This window comes from Rattus norvegicus, chromosome 16, assembly GCF_021556685.1.
Source record: "Rattus norvegicus strain SHRSP/BbbUtx chromosome 16, alternate assembly SHRSP_T2T, whole genome shotgun sequence".
Taxonomy (NCBI): Eukaryota; Metazoa; Chordata; class Mammalia; order Rodentia; family Muridae; genus Rattus; species Rattus norvegicus.
In genome coordinates, this window is record NC_141549.1 from 84,242,587 (window position 1) to 84,262,024 (window position 19,438).

Genomic DNA, 19,438 nt, shown 5'->3' on the forward strand with positions numbered 1-19,438 from the left:
CAGTGGAAATAACTCCGTGGGGTTATTACGGTCACTCCTCGTATGACCTTCCCCTCCCAGCAGCCTGCATGACTGACTGCTGGGGACAGTCAGTGTATTTCTCGGAACATCTATTGACATTCTGTGCCTCTTGGGGAATGGCTTCACAGTCATTCACACTTTTTGTCCTGCTCTCCATTCCCCATGGGTCTGAAGCTGACACAGGAAGCTGACTTCAAGGAAGTTCTTCCGATCTTCAGTGTAAGAAGGTCCCAGACCTAAAATCTTCCTACTTCTCTCGTGCAGCCAACAGCAAGGAGTCTGAGAGCCTAGGCACATACAAAACCATACTTGGGGCTAAATGAGGAATAAGGAGAACAAAGATTCTATTTGCCTGTGGCTCAGGGCAAAGCACAGCTTGAGCATCTTCTCAGGAAGCCTTCCTCACCTTTGTTACCAGAGCCTCTCTCGATTGCCTCCCAGGCCCAAGGGCATGATCACCAAGCCTCCTGTCACCCTCTTAGGGCAGGTCTGCTGGCAGCACACGCTCTAACTTTCCCTTCATTTGATGATGTCTAGATTTTCCCTTTGCCCCTCCGTATTTTTTTTTTTTATAGATGTGGGATTCTGGCTTGATCACTCTTTTCTTTCAGCACTTTAAAGGAAGATTTGTTTTTCTCTTATGCATATGAGTGTTTTGCCTACACGTCTGTAAGTGCATACTACTTGTGCCCATGGAGGTCAGAAAAGAGAGTTGGAACCCCAGGAACTAAGGTAACAGATGGTTGTAAGCTGCCATGGTTGGGAACCAAACCCAGGTCTTTTGTAAGAGCAGCAAGAGCTCTTAAGCACCTAGCCATGTCTTCCTCTCCCACTTTCAGCACTGTAAAACCATTGTGAAATTTTATTCAGGCCTCCAACACCATGTGTGGAGGAGAGAGGAATTTTACAACTTCCAGGTGGGATAAAAGTCTAGGGCTCCTTTCTCCGGGGCTGTTTGGTGGGGCACAGAGTTCTGCGTTCTCAGAGCACACTCTAGGGAAATGGCCTTCTACCAAGGCTGCAGCCCCTTCTCCCACAGATAAGTGATCAGGTCACACTGACAACCCATGTGTGGTCCAGACCATCCAGTGGTTCCAGAAACTCAGAGGTGGAGTAGGAGAGACAGAGCTCTGAAAAGTTGAGAAACAACTCAACATCTTGTTGACACGTAGAGTACCTCCATGCTCACTAACAGATAATGGCGGTCACTCTAAGACAACTTCATGTCCCTGTGCGACACTCCCCAGGCTTGGGTACAGGTGCACATGCCAGCTGTCACCGCCCAGGTAATCTCAGGTAATGTATGTGCCCATCATCTGACTCCAGGCCTGTTCCAGTCCTGCATATCTGGATCCAGGTCCATATAGAAGTCTCTCTCTCTCTTCCTCTCTCTCTCTCTCTCTCTCTCTCTCTCTCTCTCTCTCTCTCTCTCTCTCTCTCACACACACACACACACACACACACACACAAGCTTCAGATTGACAGACCATCACACACAGGCCCCAAGCCCACCATCTGAGAACAGCTAGCTCTCAGCCAGTGTCATTCACCTGCTTTTAAAATCCTAACATCCTGAGCGGGTCTGTGCCAAAGAGGATGAGCGGGACTGGTTCACCGAGAAGCTATACGCACTCAGGCTAAAATGATGCAACAGTCCATTTGAATTATAGAGTACCTGCTTGTGGACAGTTAAGCCATATTGGTGGGGCAGAATGAAGGCTACATGGTTATTCCGGGTTGTTCTTCTTCCCAAAGAGGCTAGTTTGGTCTCACGGGTCACTAGGAGGGAGAGCCTCTGTAGAAGTGGCAGTAAATGAGTTCCTGGTGGTGACGTGGGCCAGGCTTCATCTTAGGTACATTTGAAAAGATTCAGAGGACAAGCCACCTCCAGGGCCTCTCCTCCCCTTTCAGAGAACGTAGGAAGAAGCTCTTCCCATCGGGAACACAGGGCAGTGGCAGAGGGATGTGCATAGAGGAGCAGGTGGGGACAGGCCTCTGGCATTTGTAGCCTGGCGTTATGCACTTAGACCCTGAGTTGGACCCTTACAGTGCCTCCTGCAGTCAGCACAACCCAGCGGGATATGAGAAACGCAGGGTCTCCTCCCAGTAGCTCTGACAGCAGAACCTCATCAGCAAGAAGCTGAGACAGAGCACCCCAGGTCCCGTGGATGGGAGTCCCTCTTCGGACATAGGGAATCTTACAGGCGCTCGGGTCCCATGAACAGCCAAGGGCAGGAAAGCCTTATCCTCATGGCAGAGACTAGAAGACAGGCTCCCTCCTCACAGCACCTCTGCCGTGTCCACCCCTGTCCACCACTGTCCACCACTGTCTCCATCTGCGGGAGAATACCGAGCACAGGCCTGTGAGGCCGTGGCACTCTTCAAGCACCTTCTCCACCATCTTGAGGAGGAGGGGAGTCTCCAGGAAGTGGTTCAAGGTGAGGGGACAGCAGGCCTCAGGCCTGGGGCATTTGACCTCGAACCTGCCAGTGCGTGTCCTGAGGGGGGAACCGTGAGGCGCAACCCAGAAGGCTTCCTATCAGAATCGCTTCCCTTCCGCTGCCATCAGGGTACATTAAGTTGTCAGCCAAGGGCACCCCAAGGACCAACTGACTTCTGGGACAGTGGAGGACAGATAGCACGCAAGCCCCAGCCCTCCCTTATGTTTATAGAGGCGATAGCGGAGAACTGATAGCTGGTTCTGATGCCTTTGGCCTCACACAGAGGAGACTATAAGCCCCAGAGGACGCTCCCTGGGCCCAGTCCAGGCAAGCAGGAGAGGACATGGCAGCCCTGCAGGAGAAGAAGTCATGCAGCCAGCGCATGGCCGAATTCCGGCAATACTGTTGGAACCCGGACACTGGGCAGATGCTGGGCCGCACCCCAGCCCGGTGGGGTAGGTGTGGGCCACGTGAAGGGGGCATGGGGTGAGGCAGAGGGCTAGCAGCCAGCAGGACCCAGGCCCTGCTGGGACATCTGGAAACACACTACAGGCCATGCCTTACCTCTCAGAAGGAAGCCAGGGTCCCCAGATGGCCCTGAGGCTCAGACTCCAGTAAGACTGCCATGCAGGTCCGAGGCTGGCCCCCAGCTTCGTCCATAATTTGGAAACAGCATTTTAAAGCTGTTCCTGAAGTTAATATATTTGTTTTAAGTTATAGAAAAGCGATGGCAGTTTCTTGTTCAGGTCATTTGGGAGGCAGGGGTTTATTTCACTGATCCTATTCTGGTGTGAGAGTTGCCATGACTCTAATATGCCAGGCACATCTGGAGATGCCCAATTTCCAGGCTGTATCTGAAGTGCCCTGTGTAGCTATGGTTCTTTTTTTTTTTTTTTTTTTTTTTCGGAGCTGAGGACTGAACCCAGGGCCTTGTGCTTGCTAGGCAAGCACTCTACCACTGAGCTAAATCCCCAACCCCGTAGCTATGGTTCTTAAGTATGGACTAGGTAGGCTAGGCAGATATATCCACAGAGTTCCTTTTTTTTTTAATTTATTTATTACATGTAAGTACACTGTAGCTGTCTTCAGACACACCAGAAGGGGGCATCAGATCCCATAGCAGATAGTTGCGAGCCACCATGTGGTTGCTGGGATTTGAACTCAGGACCTCCGGAAGAGCAGTCAGTGCTCTTACTCACTGAGCCATCTCTCCAGCCCCACAGAGTTCCTTTCTTATGACTGCTCTGTGGTGACCTAGGGGTGGGGTGGGGGCTTCATTCTGGGGCCACTGTAGAATCAGAAAAGTCCTCACTGATAGGAGGCTGTGCACCTGTTTAGGCTACCCCCTCACAGAGTAAGTCTTCCACAAACATGAAGTACTCCTGAGACCCCAAAGAGGAAAAATCTTTCAAGATCACCAAGACCCATGGTGTGGGAGTTGCAGACAGTGTGGAGGAGCACAGTGAAAGCTTAGCAGGTTACACCCTGGAGAACACAAACACAGGATCTGTGGTACCTTACTCCTTAGAAGGCAGGGCCCAGGGCCTGGTCTCTTAGGTTCCCACAGCCACCACAGAGGGCTATAATCCAAGGTCCTCCAGGTCTGCGCACAAAGTAAAGGCCATTTTGGCTGATCCTAGCAGACCCATCTCAAGAGGCCTCGGAACTGAGATGAGAGATTCACAGAGGGTGGTAACCTGATAATTTACCTCTGGAACAATTCAGCTAGCCTCAGCTTAGCCCGGACATACTACTCCGTGGAAAACATACGCTGTTGGTGCAGAAGGAGATGTGATACACCCTCCTCGAGCCTCTGAGACCCCCCTAGGGCAGAGAGAACCCCTGAGTCCCTGGAGACTTAGGAAAATGCCATCAGTTCCGGGGCAGAGAAGAAATGTGGAAGACACAGTAGACCAGTGGGCAACTCAGGAGCAGACCTGGTACTGGGACCATCCCAGGAAGTGGGTCACCTGAATAAGGGGCAGCAGTTGGGGCCCTGAGGCAGAGGACGGGGTTGCCAGATTTCCCTTCAGGAACCTTGTATGGTAGCCGCCAAGCCTCCTTGATGACTGTAATGCCACTCAGAACGTTCAGGAATGGTTTCACAGCCTCACTAGAAGTCATGGACTCAGTGTCTGGCGATGACAAGTCTCAGGAAGAAAGCATACACCCAGGGAAATGACAGGAGCCAAGTTACTCTTAGGGGAGGAGGCACGCACAGAGGAAATGGGGGCAGAGACCAGAGGCTGAGAACAGCATAAGTCTCAGTGACTGGGGGCACACCCTGCCACCTGGGCCACACTCTTTCTCTGTGTGACACGGAACTCTTACCAACAGTGGCTCCCAGGCTGTGAGGTTCCCTGGCATTGCTCACATGAGGAATCAGTCTTGATGGTAGCAAGGTCCTTCATCTGGAGATGTTGAGCCATGAGCTGAAAAGTCAGTAAGTGGTTTGTGAAGGAGAACGGACAAGAAGCTATGCTGAGGTCCCTGCCTGTAGGAGCTCAGGTCCCAGGAGGGTGGAGGAGTTGGCCAGAAGCCACAGATGGGAACTGTGTGAGCATGTCGGCCTACAGTGGGAAATATCCCTCTGTTGGCCCTTTCTGGAACACGCTTTCACGTTCACTCCTGTAGACCATGAGGGTAAGTGGGTGCACAACCCTGTCAATCCTGTAAGCACAGGGCCAGGCAATCAGACACTACAACAGCCAAACCCAAGAAGAGTCCAGGGTCTCCATGGGACCACAGTTCCGAGACAAGCCACTGCGGCTCTGGCCCTTCAGGGAGGCCTTGTCAGTCTTATAGCCGGTCCCTAGCTTGCACCCTCTCCACTGTCTCTAATGCCCACTGACTTAGATCTGCTCTTTAGTTACTTTTGGGGGTGACTGGAGAATGACTTGCCAAGAGAAAGCCATATCATGCATTCAGAAGGAGCACCTGTATTCTTAGAGATCTTCCCAGGAAGCCAAAGTCAAGGGCAGCACAAAAGACTTTTTTTTTTCTGCCTGCTTGCTTCTTAGCATGGCTAGACATTATCAAAACATGACAGTGGGTACTTAATGGTATCCCAAGCCCAAGGCCATGCCCCAGAGGAGTTCGGATCAACTTGCAAGGAATGCCACCTGGGAAGTCTTCAGGGGCCCATGGAGCCTGGCTCACAGCCAGGTTGGAGTACTTGCTGCCAATCACAGCCTCTCTGCACCAGATGTTTGAAGCAACAGTGATGGGAGCCCTGCAAGGCTATGCACGCACCCTGTAGTTCTGGAGTGGGTCAGTGAGTTCCAGCTCTACGGGGTGCGGGTAAGGGGGTGCCAACCAAAGAGCTCAGGGATTCCGCTTGAGGGAGAAAGTTCTGGAACCAGGTAGAGGTGCTGATGCCACAGCATCACGAGAGCTTTGCACGGCACCGCCTGCGCTCGGGGCCGGAGATGGAGAAAGCGGTAGCCCTGGGCCATGCACCTTGCCGTGGCTCAGGAGGCTTCTCTCGACTCTCTCTTCACAGTGTGGATCAGCCTGTACTATGCAGCTTTCTACGTGGTCATGACTGGGCTCTTTGCCTTGTGCATCTATGTGCTGATGCAGACCATTGATCCCTACACCCCCGACTACCAGGACCAGTTAAAGTCACCGGGTAAGCATCCGGAGAGCTTCAGCAATGCTCTTAGGGCGACATACAACAGGGCATAGCAGAATACCTTCTTCCTCCCTACACCCACAGCAGGGGTCACCATGGATTCCTGAGAGGAACGATGACCCCAAGTTGCAAATCGACTTTGGCTTTAGTATTATGTAATGGGGGGCTTCAGAGGGAGGGTCAGAAAGACAGACATCTTTGCATTCATGCTACATGCTCACACGCAGGCAAGTATCTGGGAGGGTACACAGGAGGTCGCTGGCAGGGAGTAGGCCCGGTGATCCCAGAAGAAAGACCTAGGGTGGAAACACCCCCTAGCTCTTTACTCCCTGGGATGAGAGAGAGAAGAGATGAAGTGCAGTCATCTGAGGCTGAGAAAAACAGGAAAAACAAGACCTTTTCCCTTGAAAAACAAGCCCCGGACAGCTGCTCCTCTCAGAACAGCCATAAAAACGCCAAATCCCTGGCTCACAAAAACAGAAGGCCAGCAACACGGATGGGCGAGGGTAAGCACATGGTAGCTTCTTCCGAGCCAGAGGCCACCTGGTGTTTGTGGAAAGATGCGTGACTTGATGTGAACTCGAGGGAGCATGACCGAGGGCCAGGGTGGCTCCCGCCACTAGCGCATGAGATCGTGCTGTGAGCTCACATGCCTCGCATTCTGTCTGCTAGCAGAACCGAGATGGCCCTTCCAGCCGATGTACGGTAGGCTGCAGTGACTCACTGACAACTCTCCCTCTCTTTTTCACACATAACTCTTTACACGTCGAAATGCTTTTGCACTTAAACAATCAGTGAAGCGGTTTTAAAGTACTTTTTACAGTGTTCGTTTGTGTGTGCGCGTGTATGGCCGTGGATGGTGGAGAAGGCCCTTGGGAGTTGGTTCTCTCCTCCCACTGTGTGGTTCTAGGTACCACACTCAAGACCATCAGGTTTGGTGGCAAGCTCCTTTGACCTGCAAAGCCCTCTTGCAGCCCAAGTAAAAAATATTTTTACGTTTTTGTTTACCTGTTTTATGTGCGTGGGTGTTTTGCCTTCTGTACAGTGCCTAGTCCCTTCAGAGGTCAGAAGAGGGCACCAGATGTCCTGGAACTTGAATTACAGATGGTTATGAGTTGATGTGCGGATGCTGCGAATCTAACCAGGGTCCTCTGGAAGAGCGGTCCAGTTTAAATAGCTTTTAAACATTAAGCTATTTCCCCAGCCCCCAAATAAAAACCTTTTATTTTTCCCTTTGAGACAGAATCTCTCTATGTAGCCCTAGATATCCCGAACGTCTGTATAAATCAGGCTGGCCTCAAACAGAGATCTGCCTGCCTCTGCCTCCCGAGTTCTGGGATTAAAGGTATGAGGCACAGCATGTGTTTCTCAAGTGAAAAACTTGGTACGTTGTTCAGATGCCTTTCCCCTAGAGACCCACCTGCAGGCTAGGAACCCCCCAACCCCCCAAGAGGTTAGCCTCCGAGGCACCAATCCTCAGAGTCCCCTATGGATCAAGTGTCACACTATTGCTGGGCCTGGGTATCCAGTGTCTCAGGCACAGGATAGGCCTTCGTGCCCACTGTGCTGCATTCCGCAGAGGTGCAAGACCATGGGCCCTTCTTTCCGGTGTTATTGGTAAGCTTCTCAGCTACAGGGAGTCTCTTCTACAGCTCCCACCTAGGAGGCCGAGGACCTGGCTGCACCTCAGGCACTGCTGCCTACGGCTGGTGCTCTCGTGAGTCTAATCAACCTCAGAGCCGAGGGCTCGGTATAAGTGAGTACTTGGAGAGACTGACCAAGGAGGCACTCTTTCCTCGCAGGGGTAACCTTGAGACCGGATGTGTATGGGGAAAGAGGGCTGCAGATTTCCTACAACATCTCTGAAAACAGCTCCTGGGCTGGCCTCACACACACCCTCCACAGCTTCTTAGCGGGTGAGTGACCACAGATGTAGCGGCCGTGTCTGCTGCTCTCTGGGGATGTGGGACCTCCTCTGCGGACAGTAGGGGCTGGGTGCTGAGAGAGTGTGTGTTCTGCAGGCTACACCCCAGCATCCCAGCAGGACAGCATCAACTGTTCGTCTGAAAAGTACTTCTTCCAGGAGACCTTTTCTGCTCCGAACCATACCAAGTTCTCCTGCAAGTTCACGGCGGACATGCTACAGAATTGCTCAGGCCTGGTGGACCCCAGTTTCGGCTTTGAGGAGGGAAAGCCCTGCTTCATTATTAAAATGAACAGGGTGAGTTATAAGGGCCTGGCTTTGGAGATGGCCCATCCTCACACTCGTAACCGTGGGGGCTGGGCCTTTCACCTACCACACTAGCTCCACACACATTTATTCATCTTAAATACAAATCTAGAATTCTCTACCCAGACAGAGTCTTGCCAGCCCCATGGCTTTAAATATTATATAAATAAGACGCCAATGAGAGATCTTAGCCAGCGGGGGCCTTGAGTTGTGGATTCACGCCGGAGAACCTGGGGGTATTCTACGTGGTCTCCTTCTGTACTGGAAACAGGAGTCTTTCAGGGTCAGTCCTATAGGAATCACTGAGGTCCTGGTGGTAACAGAAACAATCAACAAGTCCTGTCTTTGCCCTAAGAACAAAGACACAGTAAGCAAGAGGCAGAGACACAGTCGAGCTGAGTGGGTCACTAGGCTCAGAGTGACAGATGAAAGCCCAGTTGGCCTCACTTCCTACCTCCACTTTCCGGGGCCTTAGAAAGCCACCCTCTCATGCACTGAAACCACCGTGAAGCCCCATGGCTAGGAGGTCTCCCCAGAGCTGCCTGGAAAACAGGCTATGATTGGGGCTCCGCAGTCCCACGTCCCAGTTGACACTCCTCCAAAGGCAGGACCTGCACAGAGCTCAGGAGACAACGAGTGAGGCTCAAGAAGTCTAGGAAAGGATGTGAGAGTGTGAAGACCCCAGTGAGAGCAGTAGGTAGACCTGTTCTGCAGCAGGGAAGGCTGCTAATCACCACAGCGGGCATGAGCACGGTGCCAGTGACTAGGGTTCTCTATCTCGGCTCTACCCCTGCCAGCTGCCCTCCTCCTACACTGTGGTACCACGGGGGAATGGCTCAGGAGTATGTGTGAGCGCCCACCTGCACATCAGGGGCACGTGGCACCCTTTCTTCTAGATTGTCAAGTTCCTGCCCAGCAACAACACGGCTCCCCGAGTGGACTGCACCTTCCAGGTGAGCACTGCACCCCAGTTGGGGCAGGGGTGGCACGGGGCGGGGCAGGGGATAGGACCCAAATTAACCCTGGGAACGTGCCAGCTGTCACCTCACCAGCCACTGCCAGGAGGTGAGGACACATAGCCATGGCTTCTCCCTCATCCAGTCTGTGTAGCTACTCACGCTTCAGAAAGCCTGGTATTGATGTGGGTGGCCCACATTGTCTATACTTTGTATTTTCAAAACTATTCCAGATCACCAACCGCAGAGTTGTTTAGTGGGGTTTGGTCTCTCTACTTAGGTGGCATGGATCTCAGAGAAACCTCTTACAAAGTGTCTAAGAACGGTATCAAACACTAAACTTAGCCTGCACTAAATGTTTCCAAGGCTGAGCCGTAGCTGATACATCAAAAGGGCATGTGTCCATGGCGATCACTATCGTTATTATGTTGCCACACACAAGCTAACCTCAGATTTGAGAAGTCATTGTTCCTTATTAAGTGCAAGTTACTCACTGGGCAGGTCTGACGCCAACAAAAAAAAAAAAAAGGAAACAGATCGTAGGAACATGTGTTCACACTTAATCCAGAAACCTGCCGAGCCTCGGAACCAGCCTTTGGCAGACGAAGCCTTAGACTTGTCAGAGCTTCCCTCTCAGGTGCTTATAGACACACACCGTGTCTTCCCCAGCTCCATCAGGACTCTAAGATGGGAACAGTCGGGTGTAGGGTGGAGCGTGCCTGAGGCTTGGCATTCTGAGGGGTTATGTTCTTGCTAGGCTCTCAGCCCTGACTACGAAAGCTGACTAGATGCCAGGCTAACCCCATTGCGCTATCCGTGTAAACACGAGTCGGTGTGATCACTGGCATCGGTACCAGTGTGAGCCTCACGGTACACACACAACTCACATGTGGACTTGTACACAACCTAACATGTACCCCAGTGCCTATCAGACTCAGCTGTGGCCTCTCCTCCCCAGGATGACCCCCAAAAGCCCCGGAAGGACATTGAACCCCTGCAGGTCCAGTACTATCCCCCCAATGGTACCTTCAGTCTCCACTACTTCCCCTACTACGGCAAGAAAGCACAGGTAAGGTCTGCTTCACTCTGCCCCAGGGCGCTTGCTGAATGACCTCAGACTTAGCAACAGGGAAGCCATTTTCTATTAAAAAAAAAAAAAAAAAAAGGCAGAGCGAGGTGGTGCCCACACCTGTGAGGTGGACGGATCATGAGCCCAAGGTCATTTTGGCTACATAACAAGTTCAAGGCCAACCTGGGCTGCATGAGATTCTATCTTGGAAAAGAACAAACGAGTAACAGAGAAAGAAAATGAACAAAAGAAAGACATGACTTATGACTTAGCCAATTCTGAAGACTTCTTGTATCCACCTAAAAATGCACCCCGCAAAAAGCCATCAGCCTGATCCCCTTAGGGGGCAGGATTCCCACATCCTCTAGCGTCTGAGGATCCCTCCAATCCCTCTCTCCACTTTGCTCTCATGCTGTTTGCCATCTGGAGTCCATGCTCCTAGCTGCTCTGTGGGCAGAAGCCAGCCACTCTGTGGCGCAGACAAGCCCGACCCCAGGACAGACCCACAGATGAGCCCTTTATGCCTGCCCCTCCCTTCCTCACGTTAGCCTCTGTAACGTCAGCGTTTTTTTTCCAAACGCCTCATCCCCCTGCGCTTCCACTTCAGCCCCACTACAGCAACCCTCTGGTGGCGGCAAAGTTCCTCAACGTCCCCAAAAACACGCAAGTCCTCATCGTGTGCAAGATCATGGCGGACCACGTGACCTTCGACAACCCCCACGACCCCTATGAAGGGAAGGTGGAGTTCAAGCTCACAATACAGAAGTAAGGAGTAGGCGTGGCTGTCCACCCCAGAGCCTGGTGGACCCTGAGGGACCACTCTTCCTGACTGACATCATCGGCTGGCCAGCATGCACGGCCACTTCATGGTTCAGAGCTGACACCACTGCCCATCTGCCGACAGCAGGAAGTGCTCCTTCCCAGCACTCCCTGAGCACCACCAGCTTTGAACTGAAACCCGACGTGCGCACGCACGTTTGCAATCCCGTGCGGTTAACACAGGAACCCAGAGTCCGGCTACCACTAAGGGACAACCCATCTGTAGGGCATTTCTATCCTGTGACCATTTGTCTGTCCTGCACTTTGATATGAACTATGGGTCCACATCAGTGTAACACTGGTCACCCCGGCCTCCAGTTTGTGCTTCTGGGGCCACAGCCCCTAGGTCATTAAAACAAACTATAGTAAAGTTACTCTTATTCTGTGTGAAAAAACCATGTTTTTCTGGATCCCAGGGGAATTTTTCTTTTTACTACGATCCGAACACTGCTTTGTTTAAAGCCTTTCTGTGATTTCAATCACACACACAAGTGTCTTTGGCACCTCAGCCACGGGGATCAGGCATCTCAGAGATGGAGTAAGGTGCAGGGACCTTACTCAGAGGGACCCACACAGCCTGACACTTGACCCGTAGACCTACCCTGTTGTCACCTCCTGTCTCTCAGCCTCCAAGGTCTCAGGCCCTTTCCTTAAAAAATGTCCACACTCCACACTTCCTCCTTCCCATGCAGCCAAAGAGCAAAAGAGTCTGTCCTTTTTCAGCCGAGACAGAACACAGCTTGGGAGGACAGACACACATATGTGCCCAGAGATACAGACAGATAGACAGGCGCGCACACACACACACACACACACACACACACACACACACGCACACACACAGAGTGTAACCAGGCACAGAGATTCCTGGGATGTAAGACCTACACGTGTGTAACATGTGTAAGGCTACCCTGTGTAACCTTTTCATGTTCCACACCCTGTTGAATATTGTAAAGTAACACGAGAGTTGGGGGAAAGAGACATTTTCACTTCCACTAGCAAACAATGCACTGATTTGACTAAAGCCAAAACATCTAGCCCTCCGTCTTAGTTAGGGTTATTGTTGCTGTAATGAAACACTAACCAAACTGGGAAGGGCATACCCTCCGTTCCACCGGTGCCTTTACACCTCCAAGTGCCTCATACGACCCAGCTCCACAGGGCATACAGAGCAGCTAAAGGCAGATCTGGGCAGAAAGGGATTGAAACCAGGAGAGGGGAAAGGAGAAGGCTGCCTCTGTGGGCCAGGCTTCCACAATCATGGAGACCGGTTCTGCATTTCCAGACCCTGGGTGTCAAGTGCCAAATGGGCTCTGCATCCCGTGTGCCCCTTCTGTATCAGGGTTGGCTCAGCTCTCACGTCAGCTTCCTGGAACTGGGGAGTGGATTCGGGGGATCTGGACAGTCTTAAAAGCAGTCACTTCCATGTCACTGAAGGAAGTCAGAACTCAAGCAGGGCAGAAAGGTGGAGGCAGCAGCTGGTGCAGAGGCCATGGAGGGCCGCTGCTTACTGACTTGAGTCTCAAGGCTTGCTCAGCCTGCTTTCTTAGAGAACCCAGGGATGACCCCACCCACAATGGGCCGGGCCCTCCCATACCAATCGCTAATTAAGAAAATACCCTAGAGGCTCACCTACAGCTCAGTCTTATGCAGGCACCTTTTCAGTTGAGTCTCCCTCCTCTCAGATGACTCTAGCTTGGAAGTAAGACTAGCCAGCACAGCTGACCTCTTGTCAGCTTGACACACAAATGTGTCACTTTCTTTTCCTGTTGTTCCCAAGATCTCACACGAGAAAAAAACATAAAATCACTTTAAAAGTCCATCAGTCTTAATAATTTCAAACGCATTAAAAGTTCCGTCCCGTCTTTTAAAATATCCCGTCTTTTTGAAAATCCAAAATCTCTTTTAAAAGTTCAAAATCTCTTAACTGCGGGAACTTGTAAAACTCAAAATTAAGTTAACGAATTCCTTACCTCAAGAGGAAAGAACCAGAGCACAGTCACAATCAGAACGAAGCAAAGCCAAGATCCACGGTGCAAATAACAGTGTCCAATGTCTGGGGTCCGCTCAATCTTCTGGGCTTCTCCAAAGGGCTGGGGCCACTTCTCCTGCTCTGCCCTCCGTGGCACACACAGCTTTTCTTCTAGGCTCTGACTGACTCCACTACCGCTACTGTTCTGGGTAGTCATCTCACAGTACTAGCATTTTCAAAATGCTGGGATCTTCTGCTGCAACTGGGCTGCACTGTCACCAATAGCCTCCCCTAGGCTCTCTTCATGGTGCCAAGCCTCAGCTTCTCTCCAAGACCCCTTCAATTCTGGGATTTCAACTACTATGGAGGCTACACCTTCTGCAATGGCCCTTCCTGGCTTCTCAGAGTGCTAAGCCTCGGCTGCTTTTCATGATCCTTCAAAACCAGTATCACCTGGATGACTCTTACACTATCAAGTTCAGCTGCCGGCTGAAGCAGCCAATGATGGTCATCTTTGGAACATAGCTTCTATGCGTGGACTCTGAAGAAATACTTCCCAGGAGATTCTACCTCAATCATTCTTCTCTGTGTGTGTGTGTCTCTCTCTGTCTCTCTCTGTCTCTCTGTCTCTGTCTGTCTGTCTGTCTGTCTGTCTGTCTGTCTCTCTCTCTCTCTCTCTCTCTCTCTCTCTTCTTTCTTTCAAGATGAGGTTTCTCTGTGTAGCTCTGGCTGTCCTGGAACTCACTCTGTAGAGCAGGCTGGCATCCGCCTCAGTGTTCTGCCTGCCTCTGCCTTCCAAGTGCTAGGATTAAAAGCGTACACCACCAACACCTAACTCTCCTTAGTCACCACTAACTTCTCAGCTCCGGCTGACTAGCATCTATTGTCCCAGTAAAACATGGATTTTACTTCATTGGTTCTGACCTCTTGTCAATCATGCTAATTCTTCAGTCCCAGCTGGCCAGGACCACAGATTTGTAACAAAAGTTCTGGTGGGGTTTTTCCTTCCTCTGAAGCTTCCTAAACCAGACCTTCATCACCTGTATTGCTCTCAACAGTTTCGTCTTCCAAGCTCCTAGAGAGCAGCTTACTGAGCTTCCAACACTCAATGGCTTTTCTAACCAAGGTCTTTCCATGAACCTCCCCAAAACCCCACTCCTGATACCAACTTGTCTTAGGGATACTGTTGCTGTGATGAAACACCATGACCAAGAGCAACTTAGGAAGAAAAGGTTTTATCTGACTTACACTTCCACATTATAGTCCATCACTGAAGGAAGTCAGGACAGGAACTCAAACAGGACAGGAACCTGGAGGCAGGAGCTGATGCAGAGACCATGGAAGGGTGGTATTTACTGGCTTGTTCCTCATGGCTTTCTTAGACTACTTTCTTACAAAACCCAGGACCACATGTGGGCAGGGCCCTCCCACATCAATTAAAAATGCCCTACAAGTTTGCCTACAGCCCTATCTTATGGAGATTCTCAATTGGGGTTCCCTCCTTTCAGATGACTCTAGCTTGTGCCAAGTACACATAGAACTATCCAGCACGTGCCCTTTCATCCCTGGCGTCCTTCCTTCTCACCTAACACAAAATTTGCCAGCTTGACTTCTTAGGGCAGTTGGGGACATCTGCTCATTCACAGCTGACACTCATTGTCCCCATCTACCCCCTAGTGCCCATCTCCCCACAAATGCAATGCTCACCAAGCACCTTCTGTTTCTGTGAATCTAACTTTGGGTGCCTCATATGAGTGGAACCACACAGTATTTTTTTTTTTTCTGACTGGTTGATATTGAGACTCAGGTTTCATCCTGTGTCAGAATTCCCTTTTCAGTCAAGACTTTAAGTTTTATTGTGCGGGCTGGAGAGATGGCCCAGCGGTTAAGAGCACTGACTGCTCTTCCAGAGGTCCTGATGAGTTCAATTCCCAGCAACCACATGGTGGCTCACAACCATCTGTAATGAGATCCGATGCCTTCTTCAGGTGTGTCTAAAGACAGCTACAGTGTACTCATATGTAAAGTAAATAATCTTTTAAAAATTAAAAAGTTCTCTCCATTGTACATGTTAAATCAGAGTTTGTAAGGTGTTTCCTTCACCACTATGATGAAATTTACCCTCACAAGTTCAAGGGTTCAAGTTATTCTGTCAGGTGCTTTACCCCGCTGAGGAGAGAAGGTAACATATGCACATGGGCTGGCATTTTTCTGTTTGCTAGTGTCTTTCAATGCACAATTTAAGCCCCGCCACCCATGCCCCAAGGCTTACAATGTCATTTTTCATTCCATGCCTTTGGTGTCATAAAAGAAACTACCATGAAATTCAAATCAGGCCTTCCCTTGTTTTCAGTTAGGTCTTAGGTCTGTTATTTTCCTTTATGTGTACGTGGTTTTGCCTGCATGCATGTCTTTCCACATATGCACCATGTGGACGTTGGAAGGTATGGCACCCCTGGAACTGCAGTTACAGGTGGTTGAGTTACCTACCATGTGGGTGCTGGGAGTCAAACCTGGGACCTCTGCACGAGCGGCCAGTGCTCTCTGGCCCCCTTTCAGCTCTTTATGTGGCACTCCATCAACCCAACTTTATTCACTTACATGTAGTTCCCCCCACAAATGGCATTTGTGGAAGTCTATGCTTTCCCCAGTAGACAGCAACACTCCCTGTGTGGGGTTTACCCCTGCTCTCCTAGGCCAACAGTCTGTTGGGCTTCCTGGTCATACCAGTGTTTGATCACCGTAGTCTTGCAGTAGGCTTTAAAACTAGGAAGTCTGCAAATAGAGGCGGAAGCTCGCAGCCAACCATTGAACTGAGAATGGGGTCCCCAATGGAGGAGTTTGAGAAATGATTGAAGGAGCTGAAGGGGTTTGCAACCCCATATAAAGAACAATATCAACCAACCAGACACCTCAGAGCTCCCAGGGACTAAACCACCAAGGGATACACAAGGATGGACCTATGGATTCATCTGCATGTGTAGCAGAGGATGGCCTTGTCGGGCATCAATGGGAAGAGAGGCCCTAGGTCCTGTCAAGTTTTGATGCCCCAGTGTAGGAGAATGCCAGGGCAGTGGGAAGGAGTGGGTGGGTGGGTGGGTGAGGGAACACCCTCATAGAAGCACGGGTGGGGTGGGGTGGAGGGAGGGACCGGGTTTCTGGAGGGGAAACTTAGAAATGGGATACCATTTAAAATGTAACTTTAAAATGCGATTTAAAAAAGGCATTTATGGGCTGGAGAGATGGCTCAGTAGTTAGGAGCACTGACTGCTCTTCCAGAGGTCCTGAGTTCAATTCCCAGCTACCACATGGTGGCTCACAACCATCTGTAATGGGATCTGATGCCCTCTTCCGATGAAGACAGCTACAGTGTACTTATAAATGCATAAAATAAATAAATCTAAAAAAAAGGGGTATTTATAAAAACCGAAGACGAAAACTAGTTAGTCTGAGGACTCAAAGTTTTATTCACTTTCTAGATTGCTATGGTAATTCAGACTGACTTGGATTTGGGGTAGGCCCTCTTACTCAGCAAAATTATTGTTAGGGTTCAGGTAAAAATCCCTTTGTGGAATATTTATGTCTTTAACAGCATTGTCTTCTAGAACACATGGACTGTGATTTCACTGCTGTCTTAAAATCTCCCTCAGCAGTGTTTTGTAGATCCCATTGTCTTTCCTCTCCTTGGTTAAGTTAGTAATGAAGAACTTTAATCTTTGATAATGTAACTTTCTTCCCATTTCAGACTTTTCTGTCACTGTGCCTCACTGTTTGAATGCGAAATGTCCTCCTCAGGTTTATGACTGGATGCCTGATCTGCAGCTGGTCAGACGATTGAGGTGATGAAGCTTGGGAGTCTAACTGAGGTAGTGGGTCCCTGGAGTGTATCTGTGAGGGTTATACCCGATCACTATGCCACCTATATGCTAACTCTGTCTGCTATGAGGTGGCACCCACCTCCCCCATACACTAGGGCTGCCACGACTCGCTACCCTAACTGGGGCCCCAGGAACAAGAACCTGGAGCCAAGAACTATGATTGAAATCTCTGAAGCCAAGCCCCCAACACCTACCTTGTGCTGCTCTCACATCGCAGTTTGTGATGGTTAATCCAGTCAACTTGAAGGGATCTGGGGACCAACTAAGAGGCATTCTGGGCAGGTCTGTGAGCCTAGTTCTTTTCTTGCCTTCTTTTCCCGTTACTCTATTCACTTTACATCCAGATCAAACCGCCCCCTAGTCGGACACACACACACACACACACACCACACCCTTCACTCCTTCCCTTCTCCCCTGAGAAGGGGCAGGCCCCTCCCTGGGCACCACCCCTCCCTGGGTACCACCCCTCCCTGGGTACCACCTCTCCCTGGCACATTAAGTCACTGCAAGACTAGGTGCAGTCTCTCCCACTGAGGCCAGACAAGGCGGCCCAGTTAGGGGAATGGGATCCACAGTTGGGCAACAGATTCAGGGGCAGAACCCACTCTAATTGTTGGGGGACCCATGTTAAGACTGAAGTGCTCTTTCATTGGTAGTCTAGCCTCTGGGAGCCCCCAAGAATCCAGGTTAGCTGACTCTATTGGTCTTCCTGCAGAGTTCCTATCTCCTCTGGGTCCCTCAAGCCTTCCCCCAACTCTCCCACAAGACGCCTTGAGCTTCATCTAATGTGTGGCTCTCTCTATCTGTTGGTCAGCTGCTGGGTGGAGGTCTCAGAGGACAGTTAGGCTAGGTTCCTGTCTGCAAGCATAACTGAGTATCAACAGCATCAGGGATTGGGTCGAGCCAGCCAGGTGGCGGTGGGGAGACATCTTTAGGATGAGCCAGAGGCCTGAGATGGGAGTGGCTCCAGGGAGTGCATGAGGGTGACTCTGGCAAAGACTCTTGGCAGCGGGGGATATGGAGCCTGAAATGGACACCTCCTGTAGCCAGGCAGGACTCCCAGTGGAGGAATAAGGACACCAACCTACCTAGAAAACCTTCAACCCCAAATGTGTCCTGCCTACACGATGTGTAGGGACAAAAATGGAGCAGAGATGGACAGTGACTGAATGAACTGAATGGGGAAGACCATTCCTCGCTGTCAGCGACACCCCCTGTGACAGAAGCAGTGCTGCACACTTGCGTTCTCCCCATGTGAGTGCATTTGCCCTTAACCGACAGCACAACTCCTCAGGCTTTCCACAGGACTGAAGACCAGTGGCTCCAGAAATCCGCAGGTACTGGAGGGGAGCTGCCAAGGCACTTAGCTGTGCGAGCTAAGCAGCCTCTGGGTGTTCAGCATCCCAGCACACAGGCAGCCCCTGGTGGGGGATTGCATAGAGCAATCCTCTATGCTCATTCTGTGGCATCCAGCTCCTCTCAGGAACCCTGAGAGCCACACAAAAGTAACCAGTACACGTGGCACCTCGCTTCCTTATTAATCCTAAAAGTATTCTAGGGGACTCTTAGATGATACACGAGATCGTACCTACCAATGGAGATCATTTTACTCATCAAACGTGGATAAGTTCATTTCTTCTTACCTAACTTCCTGGCTAGAACTTGTGGTACCATGTTGACTAGACATCAGAGCCCTGCCAGCCTGTTCCCCTCAGCACCCATGCTCAGTGGCTGGTCATTTCTGACCTTCTTAGGTTTTGTTTTCCCTATTCCTCATTTGCTAGCTACCAGAAAGTGCTGAATCTTGGAAACTGCTTTCTCCTTATCAGAGACGATCAGATTAGAGGGTACGGGTCTGCGTAGCTTAGAGGACAGAGATCAGTCTTCAGGTTAAGTTCACCCACCCTGTACGCAGGAGCTGCACCTTTTAAAGTATGAAGGAAACAAACTGTGGAGTCTGTAACATAGCAACTTTGTGTTGTTTATTGTGTTTATAGAGGTCTGTGTCCTTCATTTTGGTTTCTGGCCACTGCTCAGTCTTAACCTGATAGACTGTCGTGAGCACTGACTACCAGACCAGATACGGGGGGGGGGGGGGGGGGGGGGGCGCGCGGCACACAAATCCCTTTATCTATGATTTGGGGATGGTTTCCTTTCTCTCCTTTAAAAAAAGAATTTTTTTTTTAAGGAGAGGGAGTCCAAATAGAAGCATGGTCTTACTCAGTGGCCTGGCCTAGTATATGAAATCGAAAATCAATTCTTAAAGTCTTTAATGTTTATTATACATGTAGATGTAATGGGGGAGAACACATGTGGTCAGAGGACAACTCCTGTCACTTCTCTACGTGGATCCCAGGGACTGAATTCAGGTCGCCAAGCTCACACAGCAAGCACATTGTAGTCTGAGGCTTCTTCCCC

General features: G+C 50.6%; 1 protein-coding gene across 1 annotated transcript; it reads left to right on the plus strand.

Annotated features, from left to right (window-relative positions):
* The first annotated feature begins 2,630 nt into the window (after positions 1-2,630).
* Atp4b (ATPase H+/K+ transporting subunit beta) lies at positions 2,631-11,544 on the plus strand. Its single transcript, NM_012510.2, has 7 exons — positions 2,631-2,917; positions 5,965-6,093; positions 7,899-8,012; positions 8,118-8,317; positions 9,223-9,279; positions 10,241-10,351; positions 10,959-11,544. Exons 1-7 carry the CDS (start codon positions 2,806-2,808, stop codon positions 11,118-11,120), a joined length of 885 nt encoding a protein of 294 aa, NP_036642.2. The 5' UTR covers positions 2,631-2,805; the 3' UTR covers positions 11,121-11,544.
* The last annotated feature ends 7,894 nt before the right edge of the window (positions 11,545-19,438 follow it).

Excerpts from the sequence above, each read along its gene's own strand:
- Atp4b (NM_012510.2), top strand. The coding sequence starts at position 2,806 with ATGGCAGCCCTGCAGGAGAAGAAGTCATGCAGCCAGCGCATGGCCGAA. Across the intron at positions 9,280-10,240 it reads GAGTGGACTGCACCTTCCAG|GATGACCCCCAAAAGCCCCG; the intron begins GTGAGCACTGCA and ends TCTCCTCCCCAG. Across the intron at positions 10,352-10,958 it reads ACTACGGCAAGAAAGCACAG|CCCCACTACAGCAACCCTCT; the intron begins GTAAGGTCTGCT and ends CTTCCACTTCAG.